Source organism: Neolamprologus brichardi, chromosome 3 (genome assembly GCF_056152115.1).
Source record: "Neolamprologus brichardi isolate AB-2024 chromosome 3, ASM5615211v1, whole genome shotgun sequence".
Taxonomy (NCBI): domain Eukaryota; kingdom Metazoa; phylum Chordata; class Actinopteri; order Cichliformes; family Cichlidae; genus Neolamprologus; species Neolamprologus brichardi.
Genome location: NC_142106.1, coordinates 10,861,759 through 10,886,374, shown reverse-complemented (window position 1 = coordinate 10,886,374; position 24,616 = coordinate 10,861,759). Strand labels below are relative to the sequence as shown.

The 24,616-nt window shown below is 46.2% G+C and overlaps 2 protein-coding genes and 1 pseudogene across 2 annotated transcripts; 1 reads left to right on the top strand and 2 right to left on the bottom strand.

Annotated features, from left to right (window-relative positions):
• Nucleotides 1-5,523: 5,523 nt before the first annotated feature.
• On the bottom strand, nt 5,524-6,797 carry LOC118455923 (protein CFDP2-like; annotated as a pseudogene).
• Nucleotides 6,798-7,762: 965 nt separating this feature from the next.
• LOC118455727 (Fc receptor-like protein 5) lies at nt 7,763-10,472 on the top strand. Its single transcript, XM_087838116.1, has 5 exons — nt 7,763-7,866; nt 9,163-9,198; nt 9,373-9,633; nt 9,713-9,958; nt 10,381-10,472. Exons 1-5 carry the CDS (start codon nt 7,836-7,838, stop codon nt 10,470-10,472), a joined length of 666 nt encoding a protein of 221 aa, XP_087694242.1. The 5' UTR covers nt 7,763-7,835.
• A 3,916-nt stretch (nt 10,473-14,388) lies between these two features.
• Nucleotides 14,389-24,266, bottom strand: LOC102796387 (CST complex subunit CTC1). The gene is made up of 25 exons (XM_087838888.1): nt 23,977-24,266; nt 23,659-23,743; nt 23,174-23,273; nt 22,876-23,098; nt 22,292-22,521; nt 22,082-22,211; nt 21,690-21,992; nt 21,487-21,609; nt 21,176-21,405; nt 20,857-21,001; nt 20,581-20,783; nt 20,338-20,507; nt 20,149-20,263; nt 19,601-20,003; nt 19,430-19,519; nt 18,965-19,102; nt 17,353-17,399; nt 17,165-17,250; nt 16,897-17,032; nt 16,714-16,782; nt 16,478-16,640; nt 16,223-16,278; nt 15,969-16,125; nt 14,671-14,791; nt 14,389-14,552 (listed from the first exon to the last, which is right to left on the bottom strand). Exons 1-25 carry the CDS (start codon nt 24,160-24,162, stop codon nt 14,461-14,463), a joined length of 3,801 nt encoding a protein of 1,266 aa, XP_087695014.1. The 5' UTR covers nt 24,163-24,266; the 3' UTR covers nt 14,389-14,460.
• Nucleotides 24,267-24,616: the final 350 nt, after the last annotated feature.

Genomic DNA, 24,616 nt, shown 5'->3' with positions numbered 1-24,616 from the left:
AACAAATAAAAAGTCATTTAAAATCATTAAATGTATTAATTAATAACACATAAATCAAAGTTATATTTTCACCAGTTGTTCATTAACTCAGACAGCCATGTCCTAAAGAGACTGATTTTACACCAGTGTACAGGCTACAAGGTTAATCAAATCAAATGTGTCATGATATCTATGCGACTTAAATGGTAAATGGCCTGTATTTGTATAGCGCTTTACTAGTCCCTAAGGACCCCAAAGCGCTTTACACAACCAGTCATCCACCCATTCACACACACATTCAGACACTAAGACTTAAGACTTAAATCTAGTATTTTAAATATATCACGTAAACGTCACACTAAATAAACTCACATGTGAGCCCACTTTCACCCTCACAGTGGCTCAAAATGTTGTGAGCCAGTTAGTTGCTCACTCTGACACGGCTGTGAAGCCCCTCGCTTCACATAGGTGCTGCACCACTGCTCACTGTTACTGCTTCACTGTTTCACATGGGAGCTGGAGCTGTTCATGGTGAGAGGTCGGCTACACCAGTTTATCACAGGACATTTAGAAATGTGACTAAATCTTTCAACAAAGTCACCAAGAGCTATGAAGTTTGTTATCATTTTTCCTGTTGTTTGAACTGTGTGTGTTTGTGTTCAGACTTTAAACCACAGCCAGAGACCATCTACTCTTCAGTGAAGTCCAACCACAGACGTCCAGCTGCTGGTCTCTAACTGGTCCCCAGCACCTCAGACCAGAGGACATCCACGTGTTAATTTTTCACTGATATAAACTAAAATGATTCAAAACTTCAAAAACCACATGAGGATATATTTTTAACTGAAAATTTAAATGTGTATTTTGCTGCAGTGAAAAACAATATAAACATGTGTTTCATGGCCAGAGTAGCTTCACTGTTTATATTTACGTGTGACTCAAGCACCTTGTTCTTGTTCCCTCAGCTACTTAAAATCTTTGCTCTCACTTATTTTCCTCGTGTGGTTCAAAAGAAAATGAGTCACATATAAAATCTGCTGCCGTCTACTGGTAACACTGAGCAATACAATAGAGCTCGAGCCAAATATCACAATTATCGACGATATTGATAGAGAGAAAGACACATTTACATTCCAGCTCCAAGCAAAGCAGCTGTTTTTCACATGACAATACTTTGACAGTGTGATATCTTTCAATTGACTCCTGACGTCATTTGTGTTTAACTGCTTTTTATCAAAATAAAGGTTCCCAGAGTGGCAGCAGGGGCGTCTAACAAAGTCATGAAGGCAGTAAGGGGCTTCCACCAAATTATACAGCATGTCTATAACTATATGTAGATTATCAGAGCTCCATTGTAGTTTTAGGTCATGATTCTGTCTTGCGATACAAAGACTAATTGTTTCTTATATGGTGTACTTCTGAATACATTAAATTTTAGCTCTGCAAATAATAAATTACTCTCCACTGAAGAAAATAGACAAATGTTTTGTATTTTCTTGCTCTGCTAAGAATGACCAGGACCAGGAAAGTCAAGCACATCAAAATAAAGTATTTCATGCATTTCAATTCTTACCTTTCAGTTTATTCGATTTATTTACACATTAAATTGGTATTTTTTTAATCATTTAATATATAACAATAAGAGGAGTGATAAGTAAATATTTCCAAATGACGCCAAGAGCACGTCGTGGTTTTGTTTGAGAGTGGATGCTCTGCTGTGGTGACAACAGAACTGAGCATTAAAAGGTCACTTTCAATTCAATAATCCATTTACCATCAACCAGGAAGCAGCTCCACCTGTCTCTACATGTTTAGTCTGTGTGTGTTTCTGCTGCTTCTTTGTCCTCACTGTAAACAGATGTACTGAGAGACTCCTGCACTGATGTTTCATAGGAAAGTCTAAACAGCCTCACTGGTTCTCCATAAAGAACAAAGATTTGCTCTCTGTGGCTCCAACTGTCAGAAAGCCAAAAAGCAGGTACGAGTAGTGGGACCAAAAGCCAACAAAAAGCATTCTAAAGAGAAGGGCGACTTCATAAGAATTCAGTTTTATATCACGTCTTAACCATCAATGTGTGACAGCAGTGAGAGTGTCGTGCGTGGGGTCCATTGCAATTAGAGGGAGAGGAGGGTTATTGCTGGGCAGAATATGCTGGCAGAAATTGTAGGTTGACAAAATGTATGTTTACTTGAAAAGCAGGAAGTCAAGCCCTTCGAGAGGAGCCAACCGAGTGTCCAGGTGAGTGGCGAAGGTAAGTGTGGAAAAATGTCTGACCTTTTTGCTCTTTGATTAGTGATATGGAGGTAGGCGGTGTGCAGGAGGGCAGGCAGGACAGAAGTAAAATTTTACCTACTGCCGGTGTAATGAAGGGAATCATCAAGCTGAAAAGACTGACAGGTAAGGAGCAGCAGTTACTTAATGGCAACGTGGAGCAGGAAATGGGGTTTATCACTACTGTGTTGGGCTATTGTTGCACCACAAACTTGTAAAGAAACCCACTGGCTTATTAAAGAGTCTGGGCCTGAGTCCATTCAGCTTGTGATATTCCAGCTGTTGATCAGCACCATGGACAGCACTCACACACACTGATATTCAAGCTTATGTTTTAAACTCACACCATCTTCTTCAACTAGACCAGCACTGGCTTAAAATAGATTCTGATTTGCTAAAGTAACATAAAGAGAGCTGCAGGTAACTTTTAAAGATGTGATATGATTGACCGAGAGTATTTTAGAAGTTGAATCGTTCCATAAATGTATTGCATTTGCCATCTACAATATAGCGAAAAATGGATAAGTGGAAGAAAAAGGATGAATGGAATTTCTTCCTGGAATCACTTTATGTTTAAAAACGCCTCTAGCATCCAGCACACTGCTGAGCACTTTGTTCATATGTTATTAGAGCAGATGCATGAAGCACATGTCTAAATATAACCATTTCAATCACAAGTGACTGAAAGTCAGAGATCTTTCTGTTGACTGTGTGTTTCGTCAAACATGGTGTAATTATTCTCTGGTGAAAATCACATCAACAAACCACAAACAACACCTGCCTAAACATTTGCCAACACATAGTTTCCATGTTATGACCATAGAAATGGGAACAGGGAGGAGCACAAAACAGGATTTCCTGAATTTCAGAAGAACACATAAGTTTGAAAATCCAAAAAGTTCTTTAACACTCACACTCTCCACAACTTATTTAATTTCCATCTCAAAAATATGTGTAAATGAAGAGAATCTGTATCCACAGTGACACTGAGGTGCGATCGTGGCTCAAGAGTTGCCAGTTCATCTTGTAATCGGAAGGTTGCTGGTTCAAGCCCCGGCTCAGACAGACCTGGTCGTTGTGTCCTTGGGCAAGATACTTCACCTTCACCGACTGGTGGTGGTCAGAGGGCCCGGTGGTGCCAGTGTCCGGCAGCCTCGCCTCTGTCAGTGCACCCCAGGGCGGCTTGTCAGTGTGTGAATAGGTGGATGACTGAACATGTAAAGCGCTTTGGGGTCCTTTGGACTATGTAAAGTGCTATACAAATACAGACCATTTATGTCAATGGAAAATTGTACTTAGTAGTCAGTATAAGCTTTTAATTATATAAGTTTATATGTGATAGAATACTGCATGATGACCTTTTTATTACTTAGAACTGATTGTTCTTTATAAAACTTGTTCGGATATTTTTATTTGAAATCTTCCCACAGCGATAGTAAGAAGCTGAACAAGCAGTTCTGACCTCTTACCAGGAAAAAGGGCTGCTTCCCACATTCCACACACACACACACACACACACACACACACACACACACTTACTTAGCACTTAGTTCCTCCTACGCCGGGCGGCGCATCGGGCAGCTAGTGATCTCCATCGATGTCAGTCAGCAGCGACTGCTTCAGCTTCGTCCCAGGCAATGTCGACAGTTCTCAGATCGTCCATGAATGTTCGACGCCATGTGGTCTTTGGTCGGCCTTGCTTTCGCTTGCCAGTGCGTGGACGCCATGTCATGGCAATCTTAGCTGGGCGATGAGGGGGTAGGCGTAAAATATGGCCCGCAAAGCGGAAGCGCCTTTCTGCAACAACATCAGCTAATGGGCGGGTGCCTGCTCTTCGTTGGACCTCCTCATTTGTTATTCAGTCCCGGTAGGAAATTCTCAAGATTCGCCGCAGGCCACGTTGTTGAAGCACGTTCAGGTGTTGAATAATTGCACTTGTTGAGCGCCAGGTTTCACTAGCGTAAAGTGCAGTAGGGAAGACGATAGCGTTCAGTAGTCTGATCGTGACCCTAACATTCAGGGAGGTCGAGTTCCAAATAGGTTGGAGACGTCGCAGGACACCAACTGCCTTCCCTACTCTAGCGTCGACATCCCGATCAGAGACCCCGTCATTCGAGATGATGCTGCCAAGATATGTAAAATTCTCCACCTCTTCAGCACGTTGTTGGTTAATCATGACAGGAATGCGGGCACGTGCATAGCCAACTCGGAGTACCCTGTTTTTTTGGCGCTGATTCTTAATCCAACTTTCGTCGCCTCCCTCTGCAGGGCCGAGGTCAACTTTTGGAGGTCTTCCTGAGTCGAGCCCAGCAGGGCAATGTCATCTGCGAAGTCCAAGTCAGTGAGATTACGCGCTTCGTGCCAGGGCACACTGATGCCAGCTTGGTCAACTGATCGTCACATGATGAAGTCAATTACCAACAGGAAGAGGAAAGGGGATAGCACGCATCCTTGTCGGACGCCAGTATTGATCTTGAAGAAATCTGTGCAGCCGTCATCCGTCCGGACGCAGCAACTGGAGTTGGAGTACAGACAACAAAAGGCATCTACAAACTGCTGAGGGACTCCATAGTGGCGTAGGATAGCCCATAGAGTTGGACGCTGTCCAAAGCCTTCTCAAAATCAATGAAATTAATAGAAATCTTCCCTTGGTATTCCAATGTTTGTTCAATGATCATGCGTGAAGATTTCCTCGACGCATGACCGGCCACTCCGAAACCCAGCCTGCTCTTCTCGCAATCGTTCGTTCACTGCGTGTCATAGCCGATTCAAAAGAGCGAGGCAAAACACTTTCCTGGGTACCGACAGCAACGTGATGCCCCGCCAGTTGTTACAGTCACCCAAATCACCTTTTTTGGAAGTTTGATGATGGTGCCTTTTGTCCAATCATCGGGTACATGTGATGTTGACCAGCAGGCGTTTAGGAGTCTTGTAAGGGCAGCTTCAAGATGGGGTCCGCCATGCTTCAGCATTTCGGCGAGGATTTCGTCCAGGCCTGCGGCCTTTCCACTCTTGAGGAGTCGGATCGCTGTCTTGACTTCAGTGATGCTGATTTGTCCGATAGCGACAGGAAGAAGATCCATGGAAGGTGCCAGGTCTTCGGCCTCGAACGGTTGGGGTGGCTCAGGTTGGTTCAGAGTATCGCGGAAGTGTTCGACCCATCGTTGGTCTTGTTCAGCTGCAGTAAGGAGGACACGTCCATTTTTGTCTCGGATTGGAACACCGCAGCCACCACGAACCCCAGTTAGATCTCGTACAATGCGATATGAGGTTCAGGTATTGTTCCAATCGGCTGCTTCTTGGGCTATAATGCCTTTAGCTTCGATCCATTCACGCTTGTCACGCCGGCAGCTGCGTTTGACCTGTCGGGCAAGGTCTTGGTAGGTGGCCATGGCCCTCTCACGCTGGTCTGCAGAAGCATGTGGGTCAGAGGCCACCTGGTCCCGAACTGACTTTGCCAAGCGACGTTGATCTATAAGTTCCAATGAACGGTCGGAGATCCAGTGCTCCTTAAAGCCGCCCCGTCGGCGACCAATCTTTGATTCTGCTGCACCGACCACAGCCTCTTTTAGCTCATCCCAGAGTGCATCTGGATTTTCGTTGTTATTTCCTTCCGCAGCAAGGAGCTGGAAGCGGTTTCTCAATTTGAGTTGAAATTCCGCTGCCGTATTTGCATCTTTTAAGCGTTGAACGTTAAAAGGACTTGTCCGCTGCAGTCGTGGTTGGAGGCGCTTCAGGTGAAGTTTACATTTGGCAATTAGCAGGTAGTGATCAGAGTCAATGTCGGCTCCACGCCACACTCTAACATCGCTAATGGTGGATGCCCAGCGGGATGATATGCAGATGTAGTCGATCTCGTTTGTATATCCGCCTTCCACGTCGCCTTGTGTATCCGCTTGTGGCCGAAGAAGGTGTTCTTGATGGTCAGCCGGTTTGCCGCACAGAACGAGATCAGCCGTCCCCCATTTTCATTTGTCATTGCTGCGATTCCAAACGGGCCGATAGTCGATTCCAGGCCGTCCTGGTTACTGCTTATTTGCGCGTTGAAATCTCCGCCCACGATCAGCAAATCATGACGCGGGGAGTTGTCAATGGCATCCTGGAGCATCGCATAGAAACCATCCTTGTCAGTATCGTCAGCCTCTTCTGTTGGAGCGTATACTTGAAGAATTGTGACTTTCACATGCCTAGCTTGGAAGCGAGCCAAGATTAGGTGGTCTGAAATGGGCTTCCAGGCCAGCAATGATGTTCTTGCATGTCGCGAGAGGATAAAGCCCACGCCGCGTGCATGGTCTTGGGCATGGCCAGAGTAGAGCACCATCTTTCCATCACTAATCATCTTCCCGCTTCCTGCCCATCGCATTTCTGAGATGCCCAAGATGTCCATACGGTACGAGTCAAATTCATATAGAAGCTGGGCCAATTTACCTGTTTGGTACAGAGTCCGTACATTCCATATTCCATAACGAGTATTTTCTTTTCGGTCGAAAATTGGTCGACGCATCGGGCAGTGGACGACCCGAGGGCTTTTCTCCACTGCCGTCATTAAGGATTGCCGATCATCTTCGCCCTGATTCAGTTGATAATGAGATTCACATGCTGTTTCCGTAGCAGTTGGAGTTTTTACAGGGTGGGGTTGCTAGCCCCACGCCCAACCCTCCTCCTTTCTCATCCGGGCTTGGGACCGGCAATGGCAGAGTTACACACACACAAATCAAATCCGCACATGCTCACATATCAACATTCCACTGAACAAATGTATTCATTATTGTATTACTTTTCTTGTGTATAAATAAAGACAAGTGCAAGAACAGAGCACACTTCACAGGGCCCCACTCTGGTGTGAGCGCTCTGTGACCGCCCTTGCAAGTAAAAACTGCAGCATGTGTGTCTCCACTCTCTGACTCTCAGCTGAAGAAGTGTCATTTAGAATATATCTCTTGACATTTACCATAAAAAATGCATTTTCAATAGATACAGACATATTTATTATGTTAATGTCTTTTAATCAAACTATGACAGCATCATTGATGATCTTCTTGTATCCATGTTAGTATGAAAAGTCCAACATCTCCCTCTAGTGGCCATATATAAACATGTGTGAGGATGGTGTTAATGTAAAATGTGAATCATAGTGTTCCAGTCAGTCATCAGTGTGTCTCTGCACAGCTGTAATTAAAATGTGTTCAGAGGGCCTCAGTGTCTGAATGGTTCCAGTTCAGCTCCATAACAGCAGCGTCCCTGGTTTGATTCCTGTGTTTCAGCTCATATCTGCCTCTCTCACTGAGGGGGACGTAACTACATGGACATGGATTTGTTCATCAACCAAACTACAGATCACTGAGAGCAGAGGACATTTGACTTGTTTCTGAGTTTTCTTTCCATCTGTGTGAATTGCCAGATGTCTCAGCAAGCTCTTTGGATTAAAATATATATGTTTATAGTTTATATCTTGCATATTTATAAGAATTTAGTTACCCACTGTATTTGAACCAATAGAAAGCTGGTGCTCAGAGGAAGAGGGCGGGCTTTACTTGGTGTCAGTGACAGAAATGAAAAAAAGCTCAAATGAGTGAGAAGGACGATGAAGGAAACATCTGTGCTGTGTCTGCTCTGTAAGTAGAATCTCTGTGTTTGTTTGAATTCTTGTACTTTGACTGTCTGCTCTCCTGATAACTGATGATGGAGGAGAAGACATGAAAAACAAATCAGGCTGAATTCAAGTTCAAAACACCACGAGGACCAACTGCAGGTCTGAACTGACTCTTTATCTTTGCTCAGGAGTCGAGGAAACACAGCAGGCAGTGAAAAGATCAAATCATTCACTCATTATATCAACACAGCTGCACAGTGGACACATGACTTTACTGGGTTATTTAAATTCAGTTTATATTTATATATATATATATATATATATATATATATATATATATATATATATATATATATATATATATATATATACTCAGAGTGTAGTCTGTGCTCATGATCACTGTGATCACATTAAATGTATACTTCTTAGATCAAAATTATGATGTTACGTCAGTAACAAACATAGAAGAAAATCTTCTAGACATCTCAAAATCATAATAAAAAAGCAACGATTTATTTATCATATGTAACAGTACAGGTGTCACAGAGGTGCAGTGTTAGTGTCTGTAAATTTCCTCCACAGTACAAGGACGTGTTGTTAGCTGGTGATTCTAAACTGGCCGTAGGTGTGACTGTTAGTCTGTGATGGATTGATGACCTGTAGTTACTGTGTGACAGGGATGCAAACTCCTTTTACATCGAGAGTCACAAGTTACGAGTGACTGAGATATCTTACTATAAGATTTTTAGTGCAGTTTCAACAGCAAATCTCTGTTTTTCTACCTGACAAATGTGTGAAAATATAGAATAAATGCAGATGATTCACTGCCCAGACTGTTCTGTATTGATATTAAAAGACATTTTTGTTGATTGATGAAGATGTTTTATTTTTCTTAAGTAGGCAGTGAACACCAGGAACGTTTATTTCATTTAATTGATTATCTGTTAATTAAATACTTTGGTGTAGTATGAATGTCTATGGTGATGTGTTTATCAACAGGAAAAGTTGGAAAACAGTTTGAAGTCAAAAGATTTATGTCCTGCTTCACATTTTGCAAACCTGTCAAGCAGGCCAGATTGGTCACAGTTTTAGGACCTGTGCCAGAAGCACCTGCTGGGATAAGCTCCCATTTTCTGTTTCAAGTCAGATACAATGGATAAAGAGATCTTCAACCAAATATCTTTAAACATTTTGCTGGCATCGAATAGAAAATAAGCAGATATTTCAGAAAGAGATGAGTTTGTGTGTTTGTCAGCTGTTTGTGTGGAGTTGTTCTTTATGTTCACCTCAAATCAACCTGAGTGTCATTTCTCTTTAGTTCTGATCTCACTGCTGAGCTGCACAACAAACCAAGGTCAGTAACCTTCTTCTGTCACAGTTTAAACCTGAGAAATGCTCACTGATATGACCTGATTGGGTTCATGTTTCAGAATGGATCTGACATATAAAACGTATTAAATGAATGATTAATCACAGAATTATAACAGTTCTAACAAAAGTATAACCAAACCAGTATTAACCCTCACAGCTCGTCTGACTGTGAGTCCCAGCAGCTCTCAGTTCTTTAAAGGAGACTTTGTGTCTCTGAGCTGTGAGGAGGACGACAGCTCTGCTGGATGGACTCTGAGGAGAAACACAAGCAAACAACAGAGGACTCAGTGTGGAGATGTGTGGGGAGAAGGTGCTGGTTCTTCCTGTAACATCACTGTTTTCCCATTGGACAGTGGAGTTTACTGGTGTGAGTCCAGAGAGGGTCCCATCAGTAACATGGTTAACCTGATAGTCACTGGTAAGCTGAGTGTGTGGAGTTAGTGTTGATGAAGCTGTGTGTAAATGGATGAAATGCTGTAGTTTGTCTCTGTGTTGAGGTGGATCAGTGATCCTGCAGAGTCCTGTCCTCCCTGTGATGGAGGGAGATGACGTCACTCTGCTCTGTCAAACAAAGACCACTCCCTCCAACCTCCCAGCTGCTTTCTATAAAGATGGCTCCCTCATCAGGAAGCAGCCTACAGGTCACATGACCATCCAGCATGTTTCCAGGTCTGATGAAGGCCTCTACAAGTGTGACATCAGCGGTCATGGAGAGTCTCCATCCAGCTGGATCACTGTCACAGGTGACACACTCACCTGTCTGTGTTTCTGCAGCTTTCAACATTCACAATGTGACGACAACTTAATGACTGTGTTTGCTTTATTTTAGGGGAACACACCACCACACCTCCACCTACATCCACACCTCCACCTGGTTCCACCTCCATCATTCTTCCTCCATCAGTCTCACCTCTTGTTCTCTCTGTGTTGTCATGTGTTGGATCAGTCTGTGTTGTGGTTCTACTGGTGTTACTGGTTCTGCTGGTGAGGCGATGTGTTCACAGGAAACCTGAAGGTGAGACTCAGACTTCCTTATCTTTCATGTCTGAGTTTTTTTAGTAGAATAAAGTTCACATTTATTATGATTAAAGTAACAACTATCCGAAATGCTTTCTATATTTAGATTTAATTTATATTATTGTTCATTTTTGGATCATTTCTGCAGATCAAGAAGAAACTGGAGAAGATGACATCATCACTCATGTCATGTACAACATCATCAAAGCATCAAATTGTAAAGAACAGAGAATCAAATGAAATACGGTAGCACTGTGTACTGTATAGCTTAACAAAGACTCTGGTTCAGTGTGGGAACATATAAAGGAAAAGAAGCAAGGACATGATGTCATAGGTTCATGAGGAGTGTTTCTGACTTTGATGGATTATAAGGACATGATGGACATGTGAGGGATGATCAGAAGTGTGAAAATGTTTCATGTTCAAAACCTGAAATCACGAAATTTAATATTTATCATTTCTTTTTTGTGTATGTCATTGACCTAAAACTTGATCAGCTCAGTCAGATAAAATGTGTGTTTCCCTCTGTACTCACTGAGTGTTGTTCACTGTGAGCTGGACTGTGTGTTTGTGGTCTGTGGTTAACTGAAGCTAACAGCTCTGCAGTCGTCCAGCATCCTGTTTCTGATAGAAAGAAATTCATCATGTTGATGATACCAGTTAACTGTATTTGTACCCTGAAGCTGGTGAGACTTCTCACCGCAGGGTGTTCTGGTTTGACAAATAAAAGTGTTCATGCTGTGAGAACACGTGTACTTTGTCCTCTGTGGTGAAGAGTGTCAGACTGCAGTGAAAAAAGATGGCAGCTTTGTGGTCGTCCACCTTTTTTTCACATTAACTCCCCCTCAGTTCTTTGTGCTCCCTCTGCGTTTCACAACAGAGGTGGTAAGAAGTCTGTGAAAATGTGTTGTTGTTTATAATGATCATAAGACATTCTCTTTATAATACAATGTTACAAATAATAAACATGTTTTTCCATAGCTGTGCTGCTGCACTTGCACCTGTGGTATTTCATTTTATTCTGCAGAGATGTGAAGCTGTCAGCTATGGACCAAAAACCATCAGAACAAAGAGGCCCAGGTACTGCTGCTCTTTATCTTTAACTCTGGACAGAGACAAGCTAGCTGCTAATCAACCTGTATTAAACTACATTAAGTTTAATACAGGTTGTTTGGTAAAAATAGTAACAAGTCCAAACAGCTCTGCTGCTGCTTCATTCACAGACTCACCTCATTGTATTGATGTTAGCTCTTCTCTTGCATTAATCATGCAGCCTTTAAATAACATAGGCTGTATCCCAATTCAGGATCTGCAGCCTCAACGATCCTCAAGGGCCACGTACTCAAAGACCGCTAAGGCCGGAAGTGCGAGGCTTGTGAAATCTAACCTCCGTCGCGCTGCCCAGGTTGCCTAGCAACCATGATACTAACAGCTGGAAACGTTTCGTAAAGCTTTGTTTGACAGAAATGAAGGAGAAAATCTTTTGTTCATTTGTTTGTGTGTTTCTACATGAGCTTTGATCATTCTCTGATTAAGGTCAGCTATTGAACGGCGTATATTTTAAAGTAAAGGCTGTAAAACCAAGTTAGTACAAACGTCACTAATGTCATATAACTTTGCCGACATGTGGCCAACAGTAATGTTTTAATGTTCTTCATTATTAAACATTTGCACATAAATAAGTGACATAATATTCAGTACTTACTTAAAGTTTACTCTTCGGTGCCCCTCATCCGCCGTTTTTTTCGCCAAAATTATCCACACCCACCGCCGTGCTATGCATTCTGGGATATGTTGGGCCACGAAGTCTACACCGCCACGTCCTTAAAATTCAGGGAAATTAAGGATGCATTTCAGGGCCGGATTTCGAGCAGCCTTTGGATTGGGACAGCCTTCGTCGCGTCGCGGTGACGTAATCGGCCTTAAAATGCGGCCTTTAAGGCTGCAGACCCTGAATTGGGATAAAGCCATGGTCACTGCTTTCATACCTGCTATAGAAATACCACTATCAACTCTTGAGTTCCCCCACTGGCCAAAACCAGAAATTACAGCCTTCCTTTATTAGTACAGTCCCTCAAAAAGTAACTGCCCCTAGTGTCCAAATGTGTATTACGAAAACCAAAAAAAGAGAGAAAGACTTTTTTTTTCATATACTTTAACTGACTTTGTGCTAGATAATTGTTTTTGCTTGTTTGTTTGTTTTTCACCTTTAAGAGACTGAAGTAGTCTCTTTAACTGATTGTACCTGTGATTGCATCTAATCACTTTACTTTTTATGCTCCTTTGACCTGAGCTTGAACCTTCTGACCAGTCGGGGGCCTCAGTTTTGGGGTGTGGTGTTTAAGTGCTGTTAAAGTCTTTTTAATTCTTCTTTTTGGTTTTTTGAAAGTATATAAGGATTTTATCTAAAAATGACACAGGGACAGAACAGAGATGTGGGTCTGAAAGGGCCCATCAGTATTAGAGAAAATGTAAGTGACAATATGAAAGCATCATTAATATCACCTTATCAATGTTATTTCAAAGTAACTTTCTTATTGGTTTGAAAAATAGCAAAATTTTCCCACATTCATTCTCTTCTTTAACAGCCAACAAACAACAAATAACGTTCACTGTGACACTGCCTACAGCAGCTGTTTAAGGTGGAATGCTTTCAGTGTAGACGCTGATGTTGTGAATCATGTGAAGGCAGAGATCATCTACTGATTGGAAGGTTGGTTGATCCCTGGCCACTCCATTCTGCCAGAGTGCCCTTAGTTAAGAAACTGAACCCCAAGTTGCTCTTTGAAGCATTCATTGGAGGGTGAATGTTAGATCACTTAAGTGTAGAACAGGTGAATGAGGCTTGCGGCACAAAGTGCACAAGTAGAAGGATAAAGGGACTCGTCAATTCACCATTTACCTTAAAAGCTCACTTGCTGCGCATTAACGTTGCTGGTGTCGTGCTGATCAGCAGAGTACAGACTGTAAGCAGAAAGTACTTTTTACTCCTGACTGTGAGTATTACATATTTTCACTTGACTCTGGAATACACGAGTTGTTCTTAACTTTATATCAGAAATATTACAGTCTGATCAGGAAGTACAGCTGAACCCCACAGTCACAGAGTACACAGAATATTTCAGGACACATTTAAGTGAAAGTAATTTTTATCCACAGTTAGGTAAAATCAAGCTTTTTATTAGGAACTGCACATGCTCAACGTGCTATGTGTTTATGTATTTACCAGGTGAGGAAGCATCACTGATGATCTGCTTGTATCCATGTTAGTTTTTAAAGTGGAACATCTCCCTCTAGTGGCCATATGTAACCCGAGTTCAATATTCCACTGTGTCCTCATGGTGGCAGTGTTGTCTAACAAAGGAGTCAATGGGAATATGTATTTTTCCTCCATTCGTAGCAGGTTATCATCACAGCTTTCCCTGCTTAGAACAGAAGCTGATGTTCCGGGAGTACATTTGAACACCTTCATCAGTGGCTGTGACCATGTTGAAGGACTAATGCTGACGTGCTCTGACACTCATTAGCATAGAAATCAAAGTGGTGAAAGCACAGAGCCCTGAGGAGCTCCACTGGACTTACATTTAATTATTTCACTTTTATTTACATGTAAAACACCCTCAGAGAGAACAGCTGTTTCAGAGCTGCCAGCTTTATTGGAAAGATGAACTAAAATCCTAAAATAGTCCAATTTATGACAAACTAACACGGTGAAATGTTGCAGGGTTAAAATGTGTCGATGGATCAACTCTTTCAGTATAAGATCAAATAATACAAAACACATGAAGGTCAGGAGGAATTCATTTTAAAGTAAGTGTGATTTAAAGCAGACTGATTCTTTCCTCGTCAGGCTGAAGCTTTCACCGTCTGACGTCTGTAAACAAACTGAAACACATTCAGTGTTTAGTTTTACTTCACTGTGGGAGTTACACCTGACCCAGAGCCGCACGGCGCACCTGTTCAGGTACACGTGTGACACAGTGGAGGTCAAACCTTCTGTGCCACAAACACCAGATTAACCAGTTTCACTCATCATCCTTCTACTGTCAGATTTTACTGGTTCAGGTTTTATGAATCACCATCTGAGAACGTCTCTGATGTGGGCGCCACTCACAGGGATCACTTCCTGTAGTCAGTGAAGGTGAGATACCGTGTGACAGGAGGAACAATAAAGTTTTATTTGCATGAACATGTAAAACAGGTGAAGTCAGAACAAAGCAGGTGGAGCTCAGTCAGGGTGGAGGTGCAGACAGGTGAGCTGAAGGGGAGGAGCCAGTCTGGTCAGGAACTCTCTGTCTCCTCGAGTGAACCTCCTCACCTCTGAAACACACACACACACACACACACACACACACACACACGCACACACACACACACACGACTCTGAAGGTTGCAGTCAGGTTGGTCAGGGTGGTCAGGGTGGTGAGGGTGGGGTTACCTTCTGGTCTCTGGTTGGTGTGTTTCCTGCAGGTGAGGCTGAACGGCCGAATCATGACATCACTGCTGCACAGAGACAACAGGAAGTGGAGGAGGAAGTCGTCAGCGTCCCCGTCACACACCTGAGACAGACACAGAGGTTATGTCTCTGCAGACTCACGGCTCGGCCCTGTGGAAACGTCCTGCAGGACGCCTGTTTCTCTCTGTGGTGGCCCCACCACAGTGTCCCCACCGTGCTTCACTGTGTGGACGCTGTTCTTTGGGTTGTAGCTGCATCTTCTTCTCGTTTCACCTCCACAGGACGACTCAGCAGTGTGGCTGAAGGTGTCTGCAGACGTGAAGCTCTGTGAGCTCACAGCGCGTCCCTGTGCAGCCTGTAGAGGCTTTGCTCTGACAGGCTTGTTCTGTGCTGGGCGGCTCTTTGACTTTCTTCAGGTTTCCCTTCCTGACACTCTGATAACCTCAGATATCCACAATGTGAATCCTCACAAACATCTGTTTCTCTCTTTTCACTCAAACCTTCTGACGTTTTCACACCGACTGTAAATATGAATAAAACCCTCAGTTTGAACTTGAGTCTACAAACGGATCTTTGCAAAGTAAATAACAAATAACAGATGAGTTCAAACCATAAAGTGCTCATTAATCATAAAGAGTCTCGTGTCACAGTTTATGGAGTTAAAACGTCTTCTTGTTATTTGAAACGTCTCAGTTTAGACTCCACGTTTGTGTTTTTGACACTAATCTCACTTTCTTATGATTAGAATTATTTTCTGCAGTAAAGGACAAAAACTTATATCCAGTTAACACAGCTCCACCTGTGGGTGGAGGGGCCCTGTGGGTTCTCCTGGTGTGACCCAAGTCCTAAATGCCTCGCGCTGCCCTGCCCCTCCCCTGTGGTCTCCACCCTCCATGTGGGAGGTGTGGTGTTGCAGTGAACATGGAGCTGGTCAGCCCTGATTACCCTCAGAACTACACCACCTGCTGCTTCTTCAGGTTGAGTGGGTGGAGTCACAACACAACACACGGCTGTAAGGCCCCTCCCTCCTGTTCACGTGAGCCCAGCGTGGGTCCGTCACACCTACAGACTTTTAAAGGTGGAAGTGGCCACGCCCCCAAACCAGTTCAGCAGTAAAGGTGTGAGCAGACGGAGCTGTTACCAGGATGCAAACAGGATGTGCCCTTTCAAAGTTAAAGCCTCATCTTAAATTTTAAAGACAAAATAAAGTTTAAAGACGACGATGAGCACGTGACTCACCTGTGACAGGTAAACATATACACCTGACAGGTGCTACTGACCTGGCTCTGCCCACGAGGGAAGACTCTGATGTGACCTCTGACCCTGAGCGCTCTCTGAAGCCCCTCCCACTGAGTATCAGCCAATCCCAGCAGAGCACGAACCAGAGCAGCGGAGAACCAGACGTGAGCCTCACCTGTCCCGTCATCAATCACCAGCCTGATCGAAGAGCGACATGGTTTGATCATGTGACTGTCACCTGACTGATCCAGGTGATTAACATCAGCAGGTGAGCTCAACAGGAAGCTGCTCTTACTTTGCTTTGGACTGAAACACTGACGAGGTCGAGCGACACTGAGAGCTGCTGCAGCCCTGAGAGAGAGAGAGCAACAGGTAAACACACACACACCTGAAATCGTGAGCAGTTTCCTCCAAAACCACACTTTACTTACGTGCACCGACACTAACACACCACCAACACGCTAACAACACATGAAGCACTCTGAGTACTGCACCCGAGAAACTACAACTAAACACATCCTGTACACACTGTGTGTATTTTATGCAGTACCTGTGTGTACACGCTGCCACACAGCGAGCAGCTCCACTGCAGTTGCAGGAACAGGAAACACACCACGTGACCTTTGACCTGTCCCACAGCGCACCTCTGCTTGCTGCTCAGAGCCCACTCGCCCAGGTGCATGATGGGAGCAGGAGGAGGAGGCTGGGCCGAGCTGATAGAAACCAAACAAACAAATAAACAACAGCACGACAAACACGTGAACCAGACGTTACCTGTAAACTTACCTGCTGTCTCCCAGGGAGACCACAGTTATGGAGCTGACAGGTAAGTACGTGCAGTACACACTTCCTGTCCTGAAACACACACACAGGTAAACCACACAGGTACGTAACCATCGGCGTAACTTTGTAGTGAACATTGTTGGAAATGAGTCCAAACATTTATAAGCCTGTCTATGTGTGTCTCACCTGGACAGCCTCCTCTGGAAACCAGACAACAGCAGAATGTTGCCCGGCAACAGGCCAGGTGGGTAGGGGGTGTGGCTTAAGTCCAGGTACACCTGCAGACTCCTCCCAGCTTGGTCACAAAGAGTGAGACGCACACCTGCACACACACACATTCAGCTAACAGTCAGACCTGAGACTCGTACCTGAAGCACTGATGCCTGCAGTTCCTCGAGTGTCCAGCAGAGGCAGCAGTGAGTCGCCCCCATAGACCCCCATGTTGTGTTTGTACCTGAGTGTGTGTGTCCAGAGTGGACAGTCCTGTTGTTCACACTGATCCTTTCAGACACCACACCCTGAAAACACACCAGCTCTGAGCTGAAACACACACACACACACCAGTAAGAGTTTAAAGCAGGCTGCAGCTGCAGTTCCTCAGATGGCCACAGGGGGCGACTCAGTGAGGGACGAGCAGTTTACCTGCAGTCTAAGACCTCTGAGACAGACAAGACTGTGGGTGGGACGGCCTGAAAACATAGAGAATAGAGATGGAAAATGTGACGTCATTCTGGGGTAAAACTGCAAAGGATTGTGGGTACGAGTGGCAAGTGGTACTAGCGCGTGCAGGCTTTCACATGAAAACAGACACACAGTAATAAAAAGAAACACAAAAAATGGCAAGAAGCTGCTGTATTATTAACTGTGTTGTATTATCAAGTCTTCTGTTGTAGTTATTACGTAATTTATCATAATTGTTGATGTAGGTTACAAATAAGTCTTATATTGATTTGAATTGAATTCGTTGCTATGCTGCTTTGTTCACTGTGGCTTTGCGGGTTAATGTTTGTTGTGTTTGTAGGAAAACCAGCCTACAAAATGCAGGAATGTGATCCAGACTGGGCCCCTCTATCAGCCTGGTCATACCGAGTTTAAAGCTGCTTCCACAGCCAGATTTGATCGGTTAAGAGAGAGAGCGAGATCAAAACAGCCACGAAACGTCCGCATATATGTGCCCACGTGTTGTATTGAAGCAATCAAGTGATGAATAACTGTTTTCCAGTTTGTTGTTTTGAAATATATTTATATAATATAAATATAATTTTGCCTCTTTCTTGTAAGATTCTATAATAGAATGAAACAATGATGCCAGTTATAAATAAAGACAAATTGAATGAATTATGAAACACTTATTTTATTTCTATTAGATCTGAAAATGTTGTGTAACACTACAACCTGAAACAACAAATAGATGTGTTGGCCTGGAGATAAAGAAACAATACAACAGCTAAATAAACGGTAAATGGCATTTGTATAGTTGACTTAGACCCTAAGGACCCCAAAGCGCTTTACACTACATTCAATCATTCACACACTGGTGATGGCAGCTACATTGTAGCCACAGCCACCCTGGGGCGCACTGATAGAGGCGAGGCTGCCGGACACTGGCGCCACCGGGCCCTCTGACCACCACCAGTAGGCAGACATGGGGTTAGTATAGGGGGTTAATATAAGGATATTTGGGCAGCCAGGAGGCAGCCTGGGATCGAACCAGTGACCTTCTGATTACTGGCTGACCTGCTCTGCCACCCCAGCGGTGAAATGGAATAGTCCAAATCACCAAAGTAAACTGGACCTGGGCTTGTTGCAGGATCTGAAGTTACTAAACATTTTGTGAGTGTATGCACTCACACTTAGGACCATATAATAGTAAATATGTGTGTGATGAAAGTTGGGCAGCACGCTAACGTCCTTACTCCACTCTGTATGCTCGTGTGGGTCTGACCCTTTCACTCCTTTGAGTTTTTACTCGTCCTTTTTTTTTTTTGCCTTTTCGTCACATCTGTCTTTGTGCGGAGCCGTGTTCTCCGTCGTTTTGTACATCACTGTTTTTGGGGCAAATAAAATGCAAGTAGGGGTTAAAAGAGCAGAATTGATGATTACTGGTGCTGGAAATGCTAGTGTTTGATGCAGTGTTTTGATTTTGTTGCCACTTGTACCCACAATGCAATGCGTGAAAGTCACATGGTCTGTCAATCTCTATAAAAAAAGTTTAAGGGTCCTGGAGGAAGACGGGGAGCAAACCGAGTGTTACCTGTCTGCAGGTGGGCAGCAGCAGTGGGCGTGTCAGAGTGTGGAATCTCCAACCACGTCTGACTTGTAGGGTTGACTCAGCGTGGAGATCCACCCCACTGCGCCCAGAAACTCCACAGCCAATCAAAACACTGGGATCCTGATTGACAGACACATGGGCCAATCAGCTGCAAGGATTCAGGTCATATCAACTCCCCCACAAACAGGAATGTTGGGTATCATCTGCATAGCAGTAAAAATGTAAGCTGTGTGTTTTGATGCTGCTGCCAAAAGCAAGCATGTGTAATGTAAACAGAACTGGTCCCAGCATTGAACCCTGTGGGACTCCATAATTAACCTCAGTGTGTGAACAACTACAGTTAAAGCTGAAAAACGTGTTCATGTGTACTAATATCAGAGAGCAGAGACCGATGAGGCGAACCTCTGGCCACACCCCTTAGTGACATCATCAAAGCTGGGTTGATACCTGAGTGTTAGCGGCGATGAGTCTGTAGAAACATCCAGGCTGGAGGACAGGAAACCACCGCGTACACACACCTGAGAACGCCAGCACCACCTGCACGCACACACGCACACACACACACGTAACTGTGTATCCAGGTGAGCTCAGGTACACACACACAGGTGCGTCTCTCACCTTTCTCTCCTGCTTTTGTTCACTTTCTTTCTCTGTCATTGGCTCATTCTTTGGGTCCCGCCTCCAGCTGACCACTGGACCAATCACAGCAGCTTTCACTGAGAAGCACAATCTCAGCCCTGCCTCCTGATCCTCTGCCTCCGCCCCTGTATTCCTCCAGGACACACCCTCCTTCTGCTGCACACTGATCACCATGGAGACACAGGGCCAGGGGTTGCCGGAGTCTCCTCCTTCTTCTTCTTCTCTTCTCCTCCTCTTACTCCCAGCAGTCTCTTCTTCTACTGTCTGCTTCCTGGCAGTGACATCCCCTCCTGGCTCCTCCCCCTTGTGTCTCAGGTGTGTCTCCATGGCAACAGATGGACTCAGGATGTGCAGGTGGTCCAGAGAGAACTGCAGGTAAACCCTGTGAATTGAACCCAGCTTTATTTAACTCATAATGTTCACAACCAGGAAGGAAGCTCACATCCTGAACCAATCAGACGCCCTCTTACATCACAGAGAATGGACCAATGAGCAGTCAGCATGCTGCAGGTTGTGTGTGTGTGTACCTGCAGTGTTTGTGTGTGATGAACCTGTCCTGGTCCAGGTGTTGGTAGGAGGGGAAATCTGATTGGAGGAATCTCTCTGTCACCATGGTGAACTGCACCACACCCACCAGACAACCTGCAGCACACACACACACACATTAAAGAATAAAGCTGTGTGTCCCTGTGTGTGTCTGTGTGCGTGCATTGTACCGATCCAGGCGCTGTTAAAGACCGCCCTCTGCGCTCCCTCCTCCTCCTCGCTGCTCTCCGTCAGCACGCAGGCTGCAGCTCCCGCGGCGTCTCTGAGCTGCATCGAGTGTTTGAACTCAGACGTCTGTGACGGCAGCTCCAGCACGCCGACCAGCAGCAGGGGGCGCTGCCTGACACACAAACCGGCAAAAATCATTGTTACGTAATCACATGACTTCATGTGAGGAGCTGCTGTCACCTTACCTGACAGCGTCTCCACCCCGAGGCTCGGAGGACAGAGTCCTGCAAGACCAGGACAGGAACCCGTTGATCTGGGAGGAGGTCAGGTTGGAGCCATCAGGGGGCAGCAGAGAGCTCAGAGGGGCCGAAGACCAGCAGTCAGTCTGCAGGGACTCCAGGAGCTCCGACACACCGAGGTACTGACGCACCGCCGAGGACACGCTGTACTGCAGGGACACAGAGCACACTGAGCATGCTCCACACTCACCTGTAAGGAAGACAGGTGAGAGTGGGACCTACCTGAGTGACAGGACAGGTGTGAGGCTCGTCCAGCATCTCGGAGTAGATGTCTCTGCGTCCTCGTCCTCCAGCTCTGCTCAGAGTCTCCATCAGCCTCCAGGACAGCAAGCACACACACTGCTGCCTCCACACACCTTGGACCAGACTGAGGACCAAGACCGGGACCAGGACCAAGACCAGGACCAGGACCAGGAGCAGGACGAGAGTGAGGACCAAGACCAGGACCAGGAAACAAGCCAGAGCCAGTGGAGGACAGGAGGACAAAGGTTAGGCTCTGCTGTCTCTGACTGTGGACAGGTGGTGGTGGGTGGAGCCTCACCTGTGAGCCAGCTGCGAGCTTAGGTGACACGTCCACAGGTAATCGGACACATCTGTGTTTCTCTGCAGCAGTAACCGTGGTAACACCCCATCTCCCGGGCAGCGGTTGTCGGGTGGCGAGCCTCCCGCCCTGCTGAAGGCCGTCACCCTCAGGCTGGAGCGCAGGCAGGTGCAAAGCATGCTGGGAGGGAAGTCCGGGCAGGGCCGGTACAGGAAGTGGGCGTGATGCAACTGCAGGAGGAGGAACCATCAAACTTTATTAGTCGTGGCTGCCACGAACACAAACGGGCATGATGACGTCATGTGACTCACCTCCACTCTGTCTCCCGCCCTCAGCTTCCTCTTCGCCGCCGGCTGATAGGCCACGCACAGACCCACCTTCCCATCCAGCACGTAGAGCCCCGCCCCCTCACTCACAACTTCAGTCACCATGCCCTATCACAGCAGAGGAGGCTGAGTAATCAGCACACAGGTACAAACATGTGGTAGCCAATCAGAGCTCAGAGCGCTCTCACCTGGTAGCTGATGACTTTGGATTGCTTTATCCTCACAGCTGATTGGTCCAGCTCCACCTCCTCATGCTCCGCCTCCTCACAGTCGTCCTCAGCAGGCTGTGACATCAGCAGCAGGGACTCAGAGTGTGTGTGTTCCTGTGTGTGTTCCTGTGTGTGCGTGTAGTCGGCGTGCAGCTCGGAGCGCTTCGTCACACACAGGATGTTGTTTCCTCTCCAGCCTCGTAGCGCACACACACGTAGAGCTGTCACACACACGCTCTGCCCGACACACACACGCTGGATCCAGCTGAGCCGGCTGCTGTCCTGCACACACACACACACACACACACATACACACACACACTGAGCTTCATCGTCCCTCCTCACCATCATCATCCTCAGAGAGCTGGTACCTGTACGAGCACGGGCAGCGAGCGCGACTCATCCGTCAGTGTGAAGCAAAAGAAGGTCGTTCCTGCCACGGCCAGCAGAGGGCAGACTGAGCCCACCTCTCCGAACACGCTCAGCCGCTGACCTTTGACCCTGGAGCACACACACACACACATCTGTCACGCACACACTGCTCAGAAACTCCACTGCAGTTCAGAGGTCATGTGACCCACCTGTGCCTCAGCAGCCTGCCGGCCTCTCCGACTCCCACTGCTCCGCTTAGCTCCACCCTTCCAGGAGCAGCAGCCAATCCCTGCTCAGCACCAGGACACAACAGGACAGGGGAGCCAATCAGCTCCAAGAAGCCTGCGGCCTCTTCCTGGTCCGATGCATTGTGGGGGATGTAGTTCCAGTGAGGGAGGAAAACGGGACGATCGAGCCACAGGGGCGAGAGAGACAGGCACTGGATGAAAGAGAGAGAGACGCGGGTGAGAGAGTGGGGGAGTGTGTCCTGGGTGGATGCTGGAAGCCTGTACTGATGATGACAGCTTCATCAGCTCTGATCTGCAGTGATGCCGTTTGTTTTAATAGCTGCATTAGATTCGATTAGATTAGATTAGATCAGATCAGATTAGATCAGATTAGATTAGCTCCTGAGAACTAACCAGCTGATGGACGATGACAACGTCAGGAAATGGTCCTCATGTTCAGGTTTTTGGCGTGAACGCCGTCGCCCTCCTGTTACCTGTAGGCCCTCCACTGCTGTGCTTTCCTCTTCCTGCTGGGTTAAGGTTAGGCTCCTCCCCCTCTGACTCACCTCACACATGACGCTGCCGCTGGCGTCCGTCAGCCTGTACTCTCCGTCAGGGCCTTCTTTCAGACAGCCAATCAGCATCAAGTTGACCCTCGGCAGTGCCCTCTGACGCGGCACGGCGAGCTCCGCCTCCCTGGCCCAGGCTCTCTGCTGATTGGTGCTCCAGGACAGGTTGCTGACGCAGGCCAGGTGCTGCTGGGAGACGAGCTCGGAGACGGACAGCAGCCTGCGGACAGACGGGAGGACAGCGGTAAGGCCAGGTCACGTGACCTGCGACAGCGATGATGTCAGCGAGCGTTACCTGTAGCTGACAGGTAAGCTGTGGGCCACACACATCTGCTGCTGGATCGCCTGCACCGCACACATGCTCAGATCGAAGAGGCTGAGGTCACCGTGGTTACCTGGGAAAACAAAGTTTAAAGGGTAAACACAAACATAAACATAAACAACTGAAGCCCCGCCCACTGAGAACACCTGAAGTGGACACCAGAGCTGGTGTGTCAACAGGTGGGACCACCTGAGGAAGCAGCTGCTCTTCATCCTCAGACTCTTAGTCCTCCCTGTTCCTCACTGACAGTCGGTCACCTTCATGGCTCTGACCTTTGAACCACACTCACATCTACACACTGGACTGCACTGATGACACCTGTGAGGGCAGGTGAGCCCTGCTTTCACTTTTTAAATAATGGTTTAAATAGTATTTGGTTTCATAAGTGAACATCGTCATTAAGGATTTAAAGTACAGCTGATTTATCAGCCAGCTGTTTCAAACAAACAGGAACTCACCTGTCTGCGAGGGGGCGGAGCTACACACAACAGGACTCAGGTGTTCAGAGATGAAGGTGAAGATGTTCTTTAACCACAGGGACTCCTAAAGAAACAAAGCAGCAGGTCGGAGGTCACAATAATAAATATAAAACAGGCTCACATGCTTATATTCACTCTTTTCTGTCTGGATTTCTGCTATAGAATTAGCTCGAAACAGTGATTGGCTGCTGCTCTGCCTTACGTCATGATGCAGGCAGTACGTACGCAGGGCTCTGAATGTACGTAGACTGTTATTTATCGCTCAGTTCGGGCAAACAGGGTCAGTGTGGGACTCACCGCCTCGGTGCTGGGCTTGACCCGGTCCAGGAGCTCCTGCAGGGGGTCCATGTCTTCGCTCCGGGTGTCGGTTTCTCCCCCTGCTGACAAACTCCCGCTCACGGCTTTCAAACAGCTTCCGGTCCTCCTCCTGTTGATGTCCTCTCTCTGACCGTCGCCCCCGTGTTCCCGCCTCTTACCGTTCATAAAGCCGCCATGATGCCCTACCGTCCAACTTTGTTTACTTTTGTTCTGTATTGTAAACAAATCATCAAACTTATTAAACTGACTAGTCTCTGCTCACGCAGGATCTCTACCGCGCATGTGCGGAACAGCTTTTCCCTACCCTACATTTCACAATAAAAGCCCTTCACATCCACGTACTCAGTGGTCTCCTACCTCCTTTCCTAACCACTTTTCCTTGATAGAAACGTTCTGAGGTGGAGGAAATATGTTTAGGAGATGTGATAAGAACTCAGGAAAGGAAACAGCTGTGTTTGAACTAGAAAACGATCACGTGACTCCAGCCCAGCGTGTTCTCAGCCTGATTAGTGCAGGTGTCTGTGAGGAACATGCTCTTATTATGAAGGGGTCAGACTTCCTGCTGAGGCTCAGGGTCATGTGACTGACAGCACCTTTTGCAGCTCACCTGACGCCACAA